Here is a 17,558-nt window from a genome sequence, read left to right as displayed (position 1 = left end):
AGGTTGAATAAGAGCCCCACCTCAAAACAAACACACATGCAAACAAAGCCATTCAGATACTCCTATACACGTACTTATTATTAATTTATTTCTTTTCTTTAGGCCTTGCACATTAGATAGGCAAGCACTCTGCCATTTACTTAAAGCCTCAGCCCCTGGCTTTCTGAGTTGGGGGTCTTACTTCATAGCTCAGGCTGGCCCCTACCTCACAATTCTCCTACATAGGCCCCCTCTGGAATGCTGAAATGACAAGCATGATTCACTGTATCTGGCTGGCCATGTTTCTTTATTACAGAACTCTGAACTACCTACAAGACCCTCAGGGCAATCTTCTACTGTCCTTACTCATTTTTCCTTGATTAGTCACACCCCTTTCTTCCCCTAGCAAACCTCTACTTATCTTTCATAAACTATACTCACACTGCCTAGTAAGGCCTTCTTTTTTCACTGTGCTAACCTTTAATACAAGTAGCTTGTTACAGGCTAAACTGTATCCTAAAAATTCATGTTTAAATCTTAAGTTTAAATCCTTTAGTACATGACTGTATTTGGTGACATAGATTTTATAGATGATAAAGTTTGCACAGGGTCATCAGAGTATACCCTAGCCCTGTATGGCTGGTGTTCTTCTTAAGTAAGGGATCAACATACTCTAGGACAGGGCATGTCAAAAGAAGAGACAACACATGTTGCCTTAGCTTCAAGAAGGGGCCTGGGACACATCCTACTCTCATGATGCTCCCAAGGAACCAACATTGCTAACACTTCCAAGTGAAACTCTTGAAATCCAGAACTTGATTAAACAAGTTTCTGTTGCTGAAACTATATCTCAGCAATACTTAGCTATTTAGTCAGAAACCACTACTGTCTTTCTGAGCCTGTCATCAAGACCCTTCCCCATTTATTATGGCTTCACTAAAGCTATTGTAGCTTTTCATTTCTGAATCTATATATCCCCAAAATCCCTAACTCACAGAAGGTCAGTAAATAAATGATCAATTAAATACAAAAATAAAATAATGGAACCAATAAGTAGGCTGCTCTTGGAGTTTGCCTGTAGTTTCTCCACAAACAAGTTACTATTTGGATCAAAGTGTTTAGTGAAAACTTACTTTGCCACAACATAATAGTTTACTAAAATTAAGCAATGGGGGCTAGAAGGATGGCTAAGCTATTAAGAGCACTTGCTGCTCTTCCAGAGGACCTGAGTTTGGTTCTCAGCATCCATACCAGGCATCTCAAAACTGATTATAACTCCAGCTCCAGGAGATCCTCTGGCCTCCATGGGTACCTGAGCTCAGGTGCACATACCCGAATACATATGGATACATATGAATACAAATACACATGAATATACATAATTGAAAATAAAAAATATTTTTAAATATTAAGCTAGTATTCAATAAGAAATAAAATCTCAAAATACTTGAAAGACTATTAGAAATATAATTCACTCAAGTACCTCTGCCTGTCAGCCCAGGGTCCATAATTAAAATCTGTTCCTTTACCACAAACAATATCTAGTCCCCAGCAGGGAGGTAAATCTTGTAATTTGCAATCTTCACTGCTTACTTCTCCTTCTACACTCTCTTCTGTTTCTTCTGGAACAAGTCCTACATTTCAAAATATAGAAAGGCAATTAGTTAAAACCTCAATTAAGAAGCTTCCTTATATTAGCAGTTCAAATGTTTCAGTTTCAGGTAACCTTACACTTAAAAATTTAAGAGTCCCAGAGAGATTGGTGTTTTTGTTTTGTTTGTATGTTATACATCAAATTTACTGTGTTCAAATTAAAATTCCATGATTTTAAAAAGGTTTTATTTAAATAATAAACACTATTTACTTACATCAGGAATAACTTTTTTAAAGTACAAGATAAAATAAAAAGTAAATAAAAATTATGTTTTCATCACAAGAAAAAATTTTTAAAAAACTATATTTTCCAAAACAATTTAGTGAGAAGTGTTTGTATTGCTTTTCTAAATCAACAGGTATCAGTGTCCAGCCAAACAGAAAATAGGTAGATTCTCATAGTTACTCTGCACTTATCTATTGTTAAAGGATCTGAGGCAGTCTGGCCTTAGGTATAGATAGAAAGGGAAGAGACATTTCAATAGCCTTTCATATATAAAGTTGGATGATATTCTGTGATACTAGAGCAAAATTCAACAAGTGGCACTTCAAAAAGATTACAGTGTAGACCCTGAAACCCATTACTCAATTTTTCAAACTCTCTCATGTTAAAATCTACTGCTCTCTCTTGTATTCTGAATCTATCTTTTATCCATGCATGACTCTGTATTATGTACTGGTCATTTGGAAAACACTGGTTAATTGAGTTATGTTCATTTTTATAAATACTGGCAAATTTATTATTAAACTTTTCCTAAAACCACATTAATATCACTAACAGTTTCATTAGAAAAGCTGTTAATACTGAGATGCTGTCAAACAGCACCAAATTTCCAAAATTCTAATTTTCACATGCAAAAATGTATGTTTTGTCTTGAATTATTCTTCAAGTAAAATTAGTGCTCCATGAAAAAAAGCAAAAAGGCTTGTGACTCAATCAAGTGAGTGCTTTTTCTGAACTCACTGGAGCACTCTGGCTCACAGCACAAGTGTTCCATGTGTACTTCCTTCCCAGTTCATCATACCAAATGCAAAGACTCTACTTATGCCTCAAAAGGTGATAAAATTGAAATTCTTATGGTTTCATCAAAGAATTCTTTTGAGATATGACATTTTCTGTTGAACCACAAATGTGTGGCAGTGACTCCTGAATACTACTGCTTCTACAATGTCATGACAAAAAGACAAGTAAAATCCTGGTCCTATACTGAAAATACTGTGACCACACAAACCACCAGGAGGCAAAAAGAACCAAAGCATGATAAAAGAGCTGAAATAATCCAATATTAGGGACTTTTCTCAAACGGAAGCTATCTATCAAACACTGAAAATAGCTAAGTCTCAATTTTTAAGTTTGAAGTCCAAGTGCAACAAATTGTGATCCCCCCCCCCCCCCCCCCCCCCCCCCCGCAAGTTAAAACAAACCACCCTGTTACCATGTACCCTAAGGGTTTTTCTTAGGAACCTCAAATGGTTGAAAGGCATTTAAGGAATTGCTCAATGTCCCTAATCATCAGGGAAATGCAAATCAAAACAACTCTGAGATACTACCTTACACCCATCAGAATGGCTAAGATCAAAAACACTGAAGACAGCTTATGCTGGAGAGGATGTGGAGCAAGAGGAACTCTCCTCCACTGTTGGTGGGAACTTGTACAGCCACTTGTACAGCCACTTTGGAAATCAATATGGCGCTTTCTTAGAAAATTGGGAATCAATCTCCCCCAAGACCCAGCTACACCACTCTTGGGCATATACCCAAGGAATGCTCGATCATACCACAAGGGCACATGCTCAGCTATGTTCATAGCAGCATTGTTTGTAATAGCTAGAACCTGGAAACAACCTAGATGCCCTTCAACTGAAGAATGGATAAACAAAATGTGGTACAAATACACAATGGAGTACTACTCAGCAGAGAAAAACAATGACATCATGAGGTTTGCAGGCAAATGGATGGATTATTTGCATCCTCAATTTTTGAGGCACACCTATGAAATGCAATTTGCAGAAAAGATTAGTCTACAAAATAGTAATGTAATACTCAACTCTTAAGACATGACATCTTTTATTTGTTTTAGAAATTAGATACTCTCATAGTAACATTTAACACTTACTGATGCTAACTTTCAGAAGATTTGAAATATGGAGACAATAGCATTTTATAGAAGAAACAGAATCATTCCTGTGCGACATACTTTCAAAGAGGACATACCTGGCTCATCCATGTAATAGTAGATGTCAACATCGTTTGATTGCATCACCACAAAACCTTCTCCCATTAGTCTTGGTGGTCTATGAGAACATGTGTGAGGCACAATAAATACATCTTAGACTACAAAATGCTCAGCACTCTAGTGAACAATAGTTAAAGAGTGAAGAGAAAAAGGGGAAAACTACAAAGCACATGACAGGTTATATCTTAAAAAAAAAAGAACATCTTTCACACAGACAAACCCAGTAATAAATGTAACAAATTACTCTAGTAATTATATTATATATAATATATAACTCTAGTTTTATATTATATCAGGTTAAGTGATAAAATGACCCTGAAAATTTACTGGTAAATTAGTTCAATAAGAAAAGAACTGGCTTATAGTCCTCACTTTAGGTTTTGAATGAGATAAATCTATTTAAAACAGAGGTTAACTACAACAACAATTAATGAAATATAATAATCAAATTTTGTTTTTATGACCAAATTTAAATGATTTCTATTATAATCCTAAGTAATATTTAATCTACCAGCATAATAAAGTATAATCATTCAGAAATAATAAAAGAATTGTCATTTTTATCTGTAATAACTTACTTTTCCTCTGAGAATATTTTGCTGATTGATTAACTTAAAATAAATGTAAAGCAAACATCCTAAACTTAAAAGCTGGCATCAATGTATCCTCTAACTCTTTAGAGTTAACAACTTCTCTGCCATATAGCACTGTCTTCTACATAAGAATATATTTCTCATTAGATAACAGCATACCAAAATGCAATAATTTTCTTCTAAACATGTTTTAAACCACAAAAATTAAGCCAATCTGCTTTTTTTAAAAAAACATAATTTCATGTAGCCTACGGCCTGAAACTTCCCAGCCTTGATGCAGGGGGAGGAGTTTGGTCCTGCCTCAATGTTATATGACATGCTTTGTTGACTCCCATGGGAGGCCTGCCCCTTTCTGAGGGGAGGAGGAGTGGATGGAGGGAGGAATAGATGGGAGGTGGGAGAGGGGACAGGAGGGAGGAGGGAGGGGAAAATGGTTGGTATATGAAATAAGTGAAAAATGAAAGAAAGCAGGCTGAGCAAACTATGCAGAGCATGCAGTATGCAGGAATCCTCCATGGCTTCTGCTTTAATTACTTCCTTGAGTTCCTGCCTTGGTTTTCCAAAATGACTGAGGCCCAGAATATAACAGCCAAATAAAAACCCTTTTCCTCACCAAAAAAAAAAAAAAAAAAGAAAAGAAAAAAGAAAAAGAAAGAAAAGAAAGAAGATTAGGGACTCTTATTCCAAAAATACATGACCTGGTGTCTGGCAGGAGTTAATAAAGGGCTGTCTCCTCCAGGTCTGGTCCATTCCTGCACAAGTACCTCATCATACTGGTGAGTCTAATGTAACATATCTTCTACATAAAACAGCTATTTCAGCACAGGGGGAAAAGTTGGAATGCTAGGTAGGAAAATTCTTTGGGGCTCAAAGAAAAAAGTCAAGTAGTTATCTCAAAATTGGACTATTCTAACTTAAGCAATTTTTCCAAGAGAACGTTTGATTGGCTTTCAACTTCAATTTATTACTTATCCTAGCCTTCCAGATAGAAAAATACACCTTTAATAGGCAAGTCCTAACATAACATTAGAGTTTAATTTAAGCCAAAATAAGTGAGAAGAGGGCATAAAAAAATTATCATTATAATCACACAGAAACACATTGAAAAGTATACCTATCATTTTTAGTACAAAGGCTTTAACAGACTGAAAAATATATGTGATTGCTGTACAACTTCTACCATAGAAATGAGAAAGATGCTACAGGCTCCAGTTGGTACTTATATTAGCTACAGAGAAGTTACTATTTTTATGTTTTCTTACTCATCATTTTGTAGACCAACATATCTTGGACTAGGAACAAGCATGACTCGGACATTTTCAAGCTTTCCTTTCACAATGTGCATGAATTGGTCAAGATGACTTGAAGGTGGTTTTGTAGTATAAGTTAAGAAAGCATCATCAAAATTGATACACAGAGTCTGAGGTTGGTAATGATTCCCAAAGGCCAAACGTCCCTAAAAACATAAAAGAGATACATTGTTTTAGTCATTGTTTTTCCTTAGCTGACCTAATAACCAACATTTTCAAGCAAGAACTAAATGATTCTGTTTTAGCTGTATATGCTATCTAAATCATTATTTAAAATCATTATCATTTATTTAAACCAGTATTTAAAGACATCTAAAGATAAGTTTAGAGTAACTTAAGCACTTGTAAATAGCCTTTCAGTTTTAATAAGCATCCAAATACAGAGCTGGTACTAAAACAGTTCATTTCACACCCTACAGAAATAGGAACTAAAATGTGCAGAAAATTGTTTTCTTTTCTTACATGGACTTTGTATTTGAAAAAAAAAGTTCTATGGGTTAATGTGCCAAACATTACCTCGAACATAATTTACTTACTGTGCTCACATTGACCTTAATGACTGGGATAAGTGATCTCCATGAAGATGTGGGGTCTTGAGATTCTGTTTTTACTTTAACTCTGATGAGAAAAATAAAACTGATATGAAGAAAAACTTAAGGGTATAAAAATTAAACTTCTTCATAATTCACATCATTAATGCCAGCTGCATTTTCCAAATACATCTAATGAGTATTCAAGTAAATAAAAAAAAAAATCATGTGAATATTCCTCAAAGTATCTCTTGGCATGTACTTTTTCATACTATTTTTTTCTTTGTTTTTTAAACAAGCTATAATGAAAAACCATCTATCTATAATAATACTCTTGAGTAGAATATGACATCATTATTGTACTGTGATACCCATTATATCATCCCACTTTATAATACAACAAAGTTAATCAGCCAGGTGATTTATGCCATCAAGGTATATAAGTCAGTATTAATTCTCATCACCTTGTAACCACAATTCTCTCATCACTAGCCCCTTGTCACCACAATTCCACTCTATTTCTTTGAGTTTAAGATTGTGGGAGAGGGGACCTGTGTTCTTGGTTTCTTTTAATTTTTTTAACTTATTTTTAAGAGTATTTTCATTAATTCTTTGAAAATTTCTTTTTTTTTTTGAGAAAGGGTCTTACTATGTAGCTGATCTCAAATCACATTTGTCCTCAAGTCCGGCTGAGTTCAATTTTTTTAAACTCCACATATAAATAAAATTATGTTATATTTGCCTTTCTTGGTTTGGCTTATCTCATATTATCTATTTTGCTGCAAATAACAAGATTTTCTTTTTTAAAAAAGCTGAATAATATTTCATCCAATGGAATAATTTTCAGATAAAATATAAATAAAAGGAAAAGCTGTGTCTAAAATGTAACAGTAAGTTAAAATTAAAGTAAGCTTCATTTGAAAACAATAGTTTGATTAAAAAAAATTCCTGAATAAAATTATTAATTTAAGTAACTTTAATTTCTCTAGAAAGGGTACATGAGTCATTTCATTTCCTAATCACTAATTGTGGCTTATTTTCCAAGACTCATACTAAATTACTATGCACTGAACATCGAGCTGACTCTCTATTACTTTATAAGTACCTTCTTAAAGATATTTCTGTCTTTCTAGAATAGATTTCCTTTTATTTATGTGTTCCTGTTCTGTCCCTTGGCCTTTCAACAACATATATAAAAAAAGATGAGTGACAGTGATACATATTTGTATGGCAAGAGCTTATTCTATTTTCCTATGTAAAATTGTTATATATTTAAAGTATACAGATACAGACAGACTTTAACATATATTTCCAAATGAATAGCAGATTACAGAGTTGGGGATTAGCTCAGTGGTAGAGTGCTCACTTAGAATGGGCAAGGCCTGGGCTCAATCCCTAGTACCACCAAAAGAAAAAAAACAACAACAACAACAGAAAGAAGTCACATTACAACAAGAAGCCACAGGTGATTTTCAGAAACACAAAGAATACAATATTTACATGTGTATTTTGAATATATAAACATGATGTACATTTATGTACACATATTAAAAGGATAAAAGGCAAATTAATAACAGTCTATGAATATGGACTAACAAGTTAAGAGATGGGACTTTTTATATAAATTAATCTTACATTACTTTAATTTTTAAAAGATTATATACCTATATAAAACTAAGAGATTAGATTCTGTTTAGGTGAACACTGTTGATGATATTCTACTAAAAAGAGTTTAAATATTAGAAATTACTAAAATTCAAGTGACATTGAACCTTTCAATTTTGGACTGAGTTCTTGTTCTTCCATTTTCCCGGGTTTTATCATCATCCTTCTTGGGTGGAATTATAGTTGGTTCCAAACCGAACAACTCTTGAAGGTGCCCATAAAGATCCGAACGATTGTAGACATGAAATTCAAAGTCATTAACTGTGATATATAATCTGGTTTCTGCCTTTGGATCTAAAGAAACAAGTTACAAAAAAAAAAAAAATTGAATGAATGAATGAATAAAAGCAAGAAAGGGAGTAATGAAAAGAAAGGTTTCAGTCAACTTTTCAAGAATTTTAATCAAAATATTTTTTGTCCAGTCTTGTTTTCACAAAGTAAAACAAACTTACTTAGAAGAGAGAGGACATTTGCTTCTACAGAGGAAGTTGTAAGTCATCAATCTCATGTTAACCATAGCAGAAGAAATTTACTTTTGATTTCTTTTGTTCTAAAATAAAATGTTACATTTTTGTAACATCTTTTGTAATCTTAGTCTATTTTTTCACTTCTATCTAACAGATTCTATTGAATATTCTTTAAAATTGGATAATCAGTTTAAAAAATAACCTTAGCTTTTAAAAATGAGTGAAAAAACGTATTAATTTTCATCTTAGTAGATGAAGCTATAATTTAAACAAGAGGTATCTATCTACCCTTCATGAAGATACCAAATTTCACCAATTCTTCATGCTTCTTGCAAAAAAAAAATATGTAAAGTTGAAACCTGTAAGCAAATATAGATTTTTAACTAACAAAATACACTGCCACTCACATTTAAAAAAAATAAGAAGAAAACAAATCATAAACATTTATTTTTCACATAGTAATCATGTTATTTCAATTAAGGTATTTTCTAGGACAACTGGTAGAAGGGGGGGTAAATTCAGTTCTTAAAAAACAAAATCTATGGTAGTAAAAATAAAGAAAAGTAATATTAACTCCAAATACTTGATGGCTATGAGCTGTATCTTTCCTGACATTTATGTAGTTCTTTGACCTAGATTCTCTGCTGTTTCTCCAGTTTTACCACATGACTAAGAGCTAAGACAAAACCTATTACATCAACCATTCCATCATTCTTTCTTACTGCATATCAAATTCTTAAAGCAGACAGATAAACAGGTAATTTTTTATTCATATGCATAAAGTACAATTCTTGAAACCAGTAAGTATAATTACCCATTTTAAACAAGTAAATCAAACTCTTATCATGCATCAGGATTAAACCTTTGCTTAGTAATCAACAATGGTGCACCCCAGACTCCAAGGTCAAAGAGCAAGTGGACAGCATGCACTCAATGTCTCCAACTTTTCTGAAACAAGACTTAACCAACACCTGATTTCCTTACCCAAACCCAATATACAATATTCCTCATCAACAGAAAGTCTGTCTTTTCCATTGCTGGAGCTCAAAAGTTTTGACTGCTCTTTCATGTCCCAGAAATAATCAGACAATCTTAACAGCTTTTCTTAAAACATTCAGAATCCAAACACTTTTGAATGCTCAGGCTCAAGTCACCATCTCTTTCCACTTTTTCTGTCTCCTAACTAGTCTCTGCTGTTGTTCTGTTCTTCCTCATGCCTGTGCTTAACATAGCAAACAGATTATTTAAATCTCAAGATCATCTCATCCTCTATTCCTAAATTTTCTAATCTTCCTATCTCATCCAGAAAAATAATATGTAAGTTCTACAAAGTCTACAATGTCACCTGGTAATTCTGCTTTCTACCCCAACTCCAAGTAAACTAGTCTAGTGGTGGTATTGCCCCTTGCAAGGGGTGAATTAGCCAGGGCAATGTTGGAGAGCTCACTCTGGTGGTGAGGACAGGGGAGAGCTGGACTGCTGACCAACCCTGCAATCACCCCGGCCCAGACAAGAGTCATGAGTTGGCCCACCCCAACATCCACCCAGTCTATGATCTGCTGGAACACATGAAGGGACCGGTCCTGCAGACCCAAAGTTGTAGGATCTCTGCAACAACAGGATATCCAAGAGTCCCGATAAAGGCACAGCATTAATAACAGAAACCTCAAACCAGACCAATGACTCTTTGCAATGAACACTTGCAAGTAAATATAAGGGTAAAAGGGTTTACTGCATGACTCACTGTGTCTCACGACAGCTTCCATGACTAGACTGATTTTTTTCTTTTTGTGTGTGTGTTCTTTTTTCTCTTAAATTTTATCTTACTTTATTGGGGGGGGGGGCTTGCAAGGGCAGAGGGTGGATACGAAGGGACAGTGAAATGAATGGGACTGATATGCATGACATGAAAGACACAAAGAATAAATAAAAAGAAAGTTAAAAATAAAAAAGAATTTGTGGACCTGAACACCACTCTTCTCTTCGAATTAAACAACTCTAATTTCTAATGAAAATTTTGGCCCTACCAAGAGGTAGTCTTTAATTCACCTCCTTGGAAGTCTGTGTAGCTTCTATTGTTTTCAGGTCCACACTCCAGCTAGACTTCTAAGATTTCCATCAAGGAATGTCAACCATCTATACTGATTGGATAATTGTCAAAGCACATGAATCTGCCCTTAAATCAACAAAAAATAATATATTAGCTATAAAGTCCTACTAGAGAATATAATCCACTATTATAATATTATATGTTAAAAATAATTACATAATTTACTAATAGCGCTTGGATTTTATCAGTGTTAAATTCCAGCCTATTCACTACTCTATGTACTTTATTCTAAAACTCTGATCCCAAATCATGAAAGACTAGCAATACGTATAGATTGAACAGTGCATTCTACCTTGCTATTTCACGTTTTTACTTTTGACAGGTATGATTATGAGCACATTGTTAAGAACATCAACTCCCATAATAGAGAATTCCCTTTAAAAGTGTGAGGAATAATAAGCTCATAGCTAACATTAACTCAATAGTGAAAAGTGGAACTCTTTCCTCTAAGACTCAGTGAACACAAGAATATCTACCCTCATGTCTTTTCAAAATTGTTGTAGTTCCTTGTCCAAGCAATAATCCAAGAGAAATAAACGAGATATCAAAAGGAAAGGAAGACATTAAACTGTTGCTTGCCAACAACATGGTCTTGTTAGAAAATCCTCAACATTTCACCAAAAACTGTTAAAGCTGAAAAAACAAAAAAGAACTCAGCAAAGTTACAAGAGTGGAGATAATCATCATACGAAAATCATTCACTTTTCTCCACACTGACAGCAAGTTTTCAAGGGAACAATCTCAACAAATTACCAGAAATAAAAACATAAAGTATTTAAGATTAAATTAACCAAAGGAGTTAAAGTCCTAGACACTTAAAACTGTAAAACATGAAAGAAAGAAGTTGAGTATCAAGAGAAAACATATTCCATATTCATGGGTAAGAAGAATACTATTAAAATTTTACTAATGAAAGCCTACTCTACAGAGTCGATGTAACCGCTTCAAAATTCCAGTATCATTTTTCACAGCTGTGATGGTTTGAATGAGAATGGCCCCCAAAGGCTCAGAAATTTGAATACTTGGTCACTAGGGAGTAACACTATTTGAAAGGATTAGGAGGTGGGCCGTGTTGAAGAAAATACATCACTGGCTTTGAGGTTTCAAAAAGCTCATTCCAAGCCCAGATCCCTTCTCTTCCTGCTGCCTGCAGATCTGGATGTAGAACTCTCAGCTACTACTCTAGCACTATGTCTTCCTGCATGCCACCATGCTTCCTACCATGATGACAATGGTCTAAATCTCTGAAACTGTAAGTCAGCCCCAATTAAATGCTTCCCTTTTTAAGAGTTGTCATGGTCATGTTGAAAGCAATAGAACACTGATCAAGATAACAGCTAAAGGGAAAATAATCCTAAAGTTCATGTGGAACTACAGAAGAACCCAAACTGCCAAGGAAATCATGAGCACAAAAACAAAGCTAGGGATGGCTCACATAGTCCATGTTAAAATATATACAAAGTGATCGCCACTAAAACAGCACAATACTGGTGTAAAAGGAGACATATAGGCCAACAGAACACAAGAGTCTATTAATGAACCCAAGAACCTACAGTACAACAAAAGTGACAAAAACATACAATGGGAAAACAAATCTCTTTAATAAATGGTGTTGATAACTGTAAATCCACATGCAGGACCTCATCTTTAAACCATATACAAAATTCAACTGAAAATGGCCTGAGGACTTGTAAAACCCCAAATCATAAAACTACTAGAAAAAAATGATAATGTCAACAAAGTAATAACTAAATACCACCCTGGGTCCAGGTACTGATATTTAGACTTGATCCCAAAGACAAACAAACAAAAACCAATGAGATTATGTCAAAATAAAAGTATATTCATAACAAAGGAAATAATTAACAAGGTATAAACTATTCATTAGGAGCAAATATTTTTAAACCACATAACTGATAAAGAAGTTCTTTGATAAAGACTGTACAAAAAATATGTAAGGAACTCAAACAACTCTACAGGAAGAAAACAACTAGTTAGAAATGAACAAGGGAGCTAACATTTCTCAAAAGAAGCCATATGAATGCTAACAGACATGTAATTAACACCATTAATCATATGCAGCGTAGTGGCACATACTTATAGGCCCAGTTACTAGAAAAGCTGAAGCACAAGGATCTCTTGGCATCCATGAGGTTGAGACAAAGCTGGGTAACAGCAAGTATGAATAAAGATAAGCTGAAGAATGTGGATGTCTTAGAAAGATTAGAGTGCTAGGAGGCCATTTTATGATTATATGATTAGGTCCACATATTCAACAGATGATAGAAACAGGGAGAGAGCATACTGAGGACATGACTGAATAATACGGCAAAATGAAGGATTAAGCAACAGATAAAATAAGAGCTTTGTAAATTCCAAGTTATTAAAAACTATTATGTGAAACATTTAATACATATAAAGGAAAATCTGATTATATGATTGAATACCTTTGAAACATATAAAAAGGAGAACTTACCATGTTGTTTCTGCTTTGGGTTGTACATTTTCCACCACCGAAAAATAATAAATCCATCTTGAATCCTGAGGGAAGGCAGATTACAACAAAAAACAAGAAAACAATTTACTGAACTCATTTTTTAAACCCAGGCTGACCTCAAACTTGCTGTGAAGCCAAAGACGACCTTGAACTTCTTTCAGATCATCCTGTCTCCACCTCCAGGTGTTGGGATTACGGCATTCCCCACCACACCCAGCTTTACTTAACTCATTCTTGTTTCCGCATCTTTCAGTGAAAGAAGAAATTGCCTAACTCCAAATTAAGAAGTAATGTTTATTTTTAATTGATAAAAATTGTACAGATTTATCATGTATAACATATAAAAATTACTCAACTTTTCTAATTAGGTAAAACATAATGCTAAAATATATTTACAGGAAAATGAAGTGCAGAAAAAAATTATATTTTAAATAACAGTTTAAGTATAAAATTTTTATTTAAAAAGTCAAATATTGCCAGGCTATGGTGGCACACACCTTTAACCCTAGCACTTGGGAGGCAGAGGCAGGTGAGTCTCTGTGAGTTTGAGGCTAGCCTGGTCTACAAAGCAAGTTCCAGGACAACCAGGACTGTTACACAGAGAAACCCTGTCTCGAAAAAAGTCAAATCTTAAAGAAGGTGTTAATAAACTCAGGGAAAAATTTCTAAGATGTTCCTTCCTATCTATTAATGATCTATGACTTCATACCTTAAAATGATCAACTCTCAGCTTTATAATTATGATTTTTACTTTGATTTAGAAATAATTATAGGCTACCACAGAAGTTGTTTCCCAGTTTTAAATGAAGTACAAGCAATGCCAATTCATAGTAGCTTTAAATTAATCCAAAATTTTTTCTAAGTCACAAATTTTGAAAAAACACACAAAAATAGTTTTTCTTCAAACCTTACAGAAAAGACTTTATGTTATTTTTTTCCTCTTATATTCCTATTAGTTTTACATTCTCACAGCAAAATAATAGTTGCTAACACATGCTCAATACTTGCATGCTACCTTGAATAAGGAGCGAATTGAGGATAATACCAATATCCCTGATACTTATTTCATGTAACAACCATTGAAATGGTCAGTGAACTCAATGGTTCAATTTTCCAGCCACAAATCAAATGAAATTACTTGTTTCTATAAACTAATAGCTAAGAAACTTTTTGCTGGTCTAAATAAACAATTTTAAATATTACTGAATAAACAACTTTTGATTTATGGCTTACTGAATAAACATGTCATATTAAATAAAACCATAGTAAGAACATTTTTATAGTATTTCATATTTGTTTGGGTCTCTTCATTTTTTGTTACCTAATAGACATGTCTTCTGTAATGTAATATATTTCACGAACCATGACTTTGCCAGAAAGAACAGAGAAAGAGAAGGAACCTGTTACAGAGAAAAGACAATGGTAACTACAGTAATTCTTTTAATGCATAGTAAAGCATTTAGAGCTTAGACTAATCTTAGCCTTTAAATTAATAAATAATTCATCTTTTTCTATTCTCTTCTCCATATACTCGCAAGTCTTATAAATCTCTCATCTCTCTTTCCCAATGAAATAAAAAGGGCCAAAATATCACTATGGACTGGACTACTAAATAACCATTTATGTAAGTACTCCATACAGGTAAATCCTTTAATTACAAACGGCCACTACACATAAACAAACAATACCTAATTCAGCATTTTTCTCCATTACTTTGTCTGCATCAGTCATTTTCTCCAATTAATAGAAGACATTATGCTTCAGAGAAGATTTACTTGTACTCATTAAGAAGTATTTGAATATGAGGAAAGCTGGAGTGGCTCTATCCAGCCACCTCTCCTCCCATTCCATCCAATAACCATTGGGCTTCCCATGGAACAAGGTTTCCTAATGTAAATTCCCATCCTCTTGCAAAATTTCTCCTGGTAGTAAGAAACTGACTAAAACTGGCCACAAAATGAAATACACAAAATTATCTCAACTTACAGATTTTTAAAGTATCAACTTTATAAAAAGGGGGAAAGCCTATATTGAATATTCAAATTCAAGGCAAACTCTAAGGAAATTCAATTTAAGTATTTTAAGTTTCTCAAATATTTTTATAAGCATCTTTTTTAAGGAAAAAAAAGCCAAAAAAGTTACTATAGAAATACTTTCAGCAATGAGAATAGGGTAAAAGTAACCAAATGGCAGTTCATTACTGTCTAAGGAATGTTACAAGAAAGGCCAGACAGATTGATTACTTCAAACTTTTGAACCAAAAATGATGTTCTAAAGCTACTATCTGTTTATAAAATATAAATTCATAATATAGTATCTCATGATAATGTGAAAGAAAGAAAAATAGTGTTCACAGACTTACCAATATGGATATAGCCATGCTTATACAACCTGTTAAGGACCAGTGTTAAAATAAGACCAACATTCCGAGAATTATAGTATGTGAGATAAATAATCCATCCACAAGACAAAATGGTAGCTGGTGAGAGGAAAACAAATCAGCAAAGATTTACTTCCATATAGTAATCTATATTCTCACAATTTAATACTGGCAATTTTAAAATCATAGGTTCTTCCTTTCTTATATAACTTTCTTTTTTCTTCAGTTATTTGCCTAAAATAAAAATTTATGTTTGTTTGTTTGTTTTTCGAGACAGGGTTTCTCTGTGTAGCTTTGGCACCTTTCCTCGAGCTCACTCTGTAGACCAGGCTGGCCTCTAACTCACAGAGATCCACCTGCCTCTGCCTCCCAAGTGCTGGAATTAAAGGCGTGCGCCACCACCGCCCAACTTGCCTAAAATAAAATTTAAAAGTGTAGATTCTAGCCGGGCGGTGGTGGCGCACGGCTTTAATCCCAGCACTCGGGAGGCAGAGGCAGGCGGATCTTTGTGAGTTCGAGGCCAGCCTGGTCTCCAAAGCGAGTTCCAGGAAAGGCGCAAAGCTGCACAGAGAAACCCTGTCTCGAAAAACAAAACAAAACAAAAAAAAAAAAAAAAGTGTAGATTCTAATCAGATAAAGTTCAATGCTTCAAGAACTTGAAAGGTATTGCTGCTCCATGCCTCTGCCTTCAGTTTTGGTTAAGAAAACTAGTTTTTTGCCCTTCCATGTAAATTGGTGCCTCACTCCTAGAGCCTTCAAAATTCTTTCTTTGTTCTATATACTGTTCTACTCCCTCTTCTCTGCCCATGATTCCCAAATTTGTCCTTCCAATGGTATTTCACAAATCCTGCATGTTCTGTTTTTACTATTTCACCCTGATTATTCTCTGAATATTTTAATTTGTCTATCATGTCTTTAAGCCCTGGAATTCAATTTTCACTTAATCTATTTTATTAATGAGGTTTTTTCTCTAACTTTTTTATTTTGATTTATTGACATTTTCATTTCCAAAATTTCAAACTGATTTATTTTCAGCACTTGTATGTCTCTATTGAATTCCTCTATCTCTCTGTTTGACTTACTTCATTCAACTGTTTGTTCTCTTTGAATTCATTCATTTTATTCATGTCCTCTTTCTTTCATTGAACATTCTTATATTATTCTTTTGACTTCCATGATATTTCATCCAATTTGCTCTCATTATTACTATGGAATTAGCCTTGCTTTTTTGTTTTTTGGGTTTTTTGCATTTCTGTGTTGGGATTTAAGCATCTGGGATGAGTCACTGGCTAGACTTTTTTTAATCATCCATATTTTTTTTCAGTGCAAATATTTGCAGTGTTCAAGTAGAACTAAGTTATAATATGGTTAAGGTGTCATTTTCCCCCATTGGACTTGACTCATCTCTGACAGCAAACCACTACTAACTTCAGGACGGGTCTATTATGAAAACAGAATAATCTTCAATAAAAATAATTGCCCCAACCCTAGTAATTTTGGATGAATACAAACACACAGTGTGCAACAAGGTATTAGTGACTAAGTACAATGATGGAAAGAAAGTAAAACTAGTGATTAGTATTAGAGCAGTACACAGAAAATAAAAGGAAAAATGAATAGAAGGATGTAACAGTAAAGATAAAGGGAGGAGATAAGGCAGCTCCATTTAATAGTAAAATGGAAAGAGAAAAATGTAAAGAAACACAAACAACCAACCTAAAACCACCCCAGCACTTGAGAGACTGAAGCAAGAAGACCCACAAATCCTGGCCAATCTGTGTTCTTAAGGAAAGCCAAAAATAAGAGGGAAAAGAACAGAGCAGAACAAAACTGGTCCAATTCAATTGAATTAAATGAAATATAAACATGAAGGAAAGAGAAATGGCTTCTCACAAGAGCCTGATCTTCCCCTAGGCAGTCACTCACAATGCCCAGAGCACAATGCCACCTCCCACTCTGCACAATCCCAAAGATTTCTGTTTCCAAATTTCTTTTGTCCCTTCAGTATTGAAACCAGTGTTGTTCTCTTACCCCAGCTTATTGGATAGCTGCATTCCATCCATACCCAGTTTATTCCCCAAAGATTCTAACAGTCTACGCAGCTTCACTCCTCCCAGTCGTGCGCTGCCCTGCCCAG

General features: G+C 34.2%; 1 protein-coding gene across 5 annotated transcripts in view; it reads right to left on the bottom strand.

Annotated features, from left to right (window-relative positions):
- Bltp1 (bridge-like lipid transfer protein family member 1) overlaps positions 1 to 17,558 on the bottom strand; it is a 179,685-nt gene that overhangs the window by 152,423 nt on the left and 9,704 nt on the right. For all 5 annotated transcript variants that reach the window (XM_052732130.1, XM_052732126.1, XM_052732129.1 and 2 more), the window contains exons 4-11: positions 15,404 to 15,520; positions 14,363 to 14,441; positions 13,021 to 13,085; positions 8,075 to 8,261; positions 6,309 to 6,390; positions 5,725 to 5,918; positions 3,848 to 3,927; positions 1,463 to 1,613 (exon numbers count right to left, since the gene is read on the bottom strand). In XM_052732130.1, coding sequence (XP_052588090.1) covers positions 1,463 to 1,613; positions 3,848 to 3,927; positions 5,725 to 5,918; positions 6,309 to 6,390; positions 8,075 to 8,261; positions 13,021 to 13,085; positions 14,363 to 14,441; positions 15,404 to 15,520 — 955 coding nt within the window. The remainder of the gene's footprint in view (positions 1 to 1,462; positions 1,614 to 3,847; positions 3,928 to 5,724; positions 5,919 to 6,308; positions 6,391 to 8,074; positions 8,262 to 13,020; positions 13,086 to 14,362; positions 14,442 to 15,403; positions 15,521 to 17,558) is intronic.

The sequence above is a fragment of the Peromyscus californicus genome, unplaced genomic scaffold (genome assembly GCF_007827085.1).
Source record: "Peromyscus californicus insignis strain IS unplaced genomic scaffold, ASM782708v3 Scaffold_9__1_contigs__length_137607984, whole genome shotgun sequence".
NCBI classification, from domain to species: Eukaryota; Metazoa; Chordata; class Mammalia; order Rodentia; family Cricetidae; genus Peromyscus; species Peromyscus californicus.
Note: the sequence above shows the minus strand (reverse complement) of the source record. Positions and strands in the feature narration are given on the sequence as shown.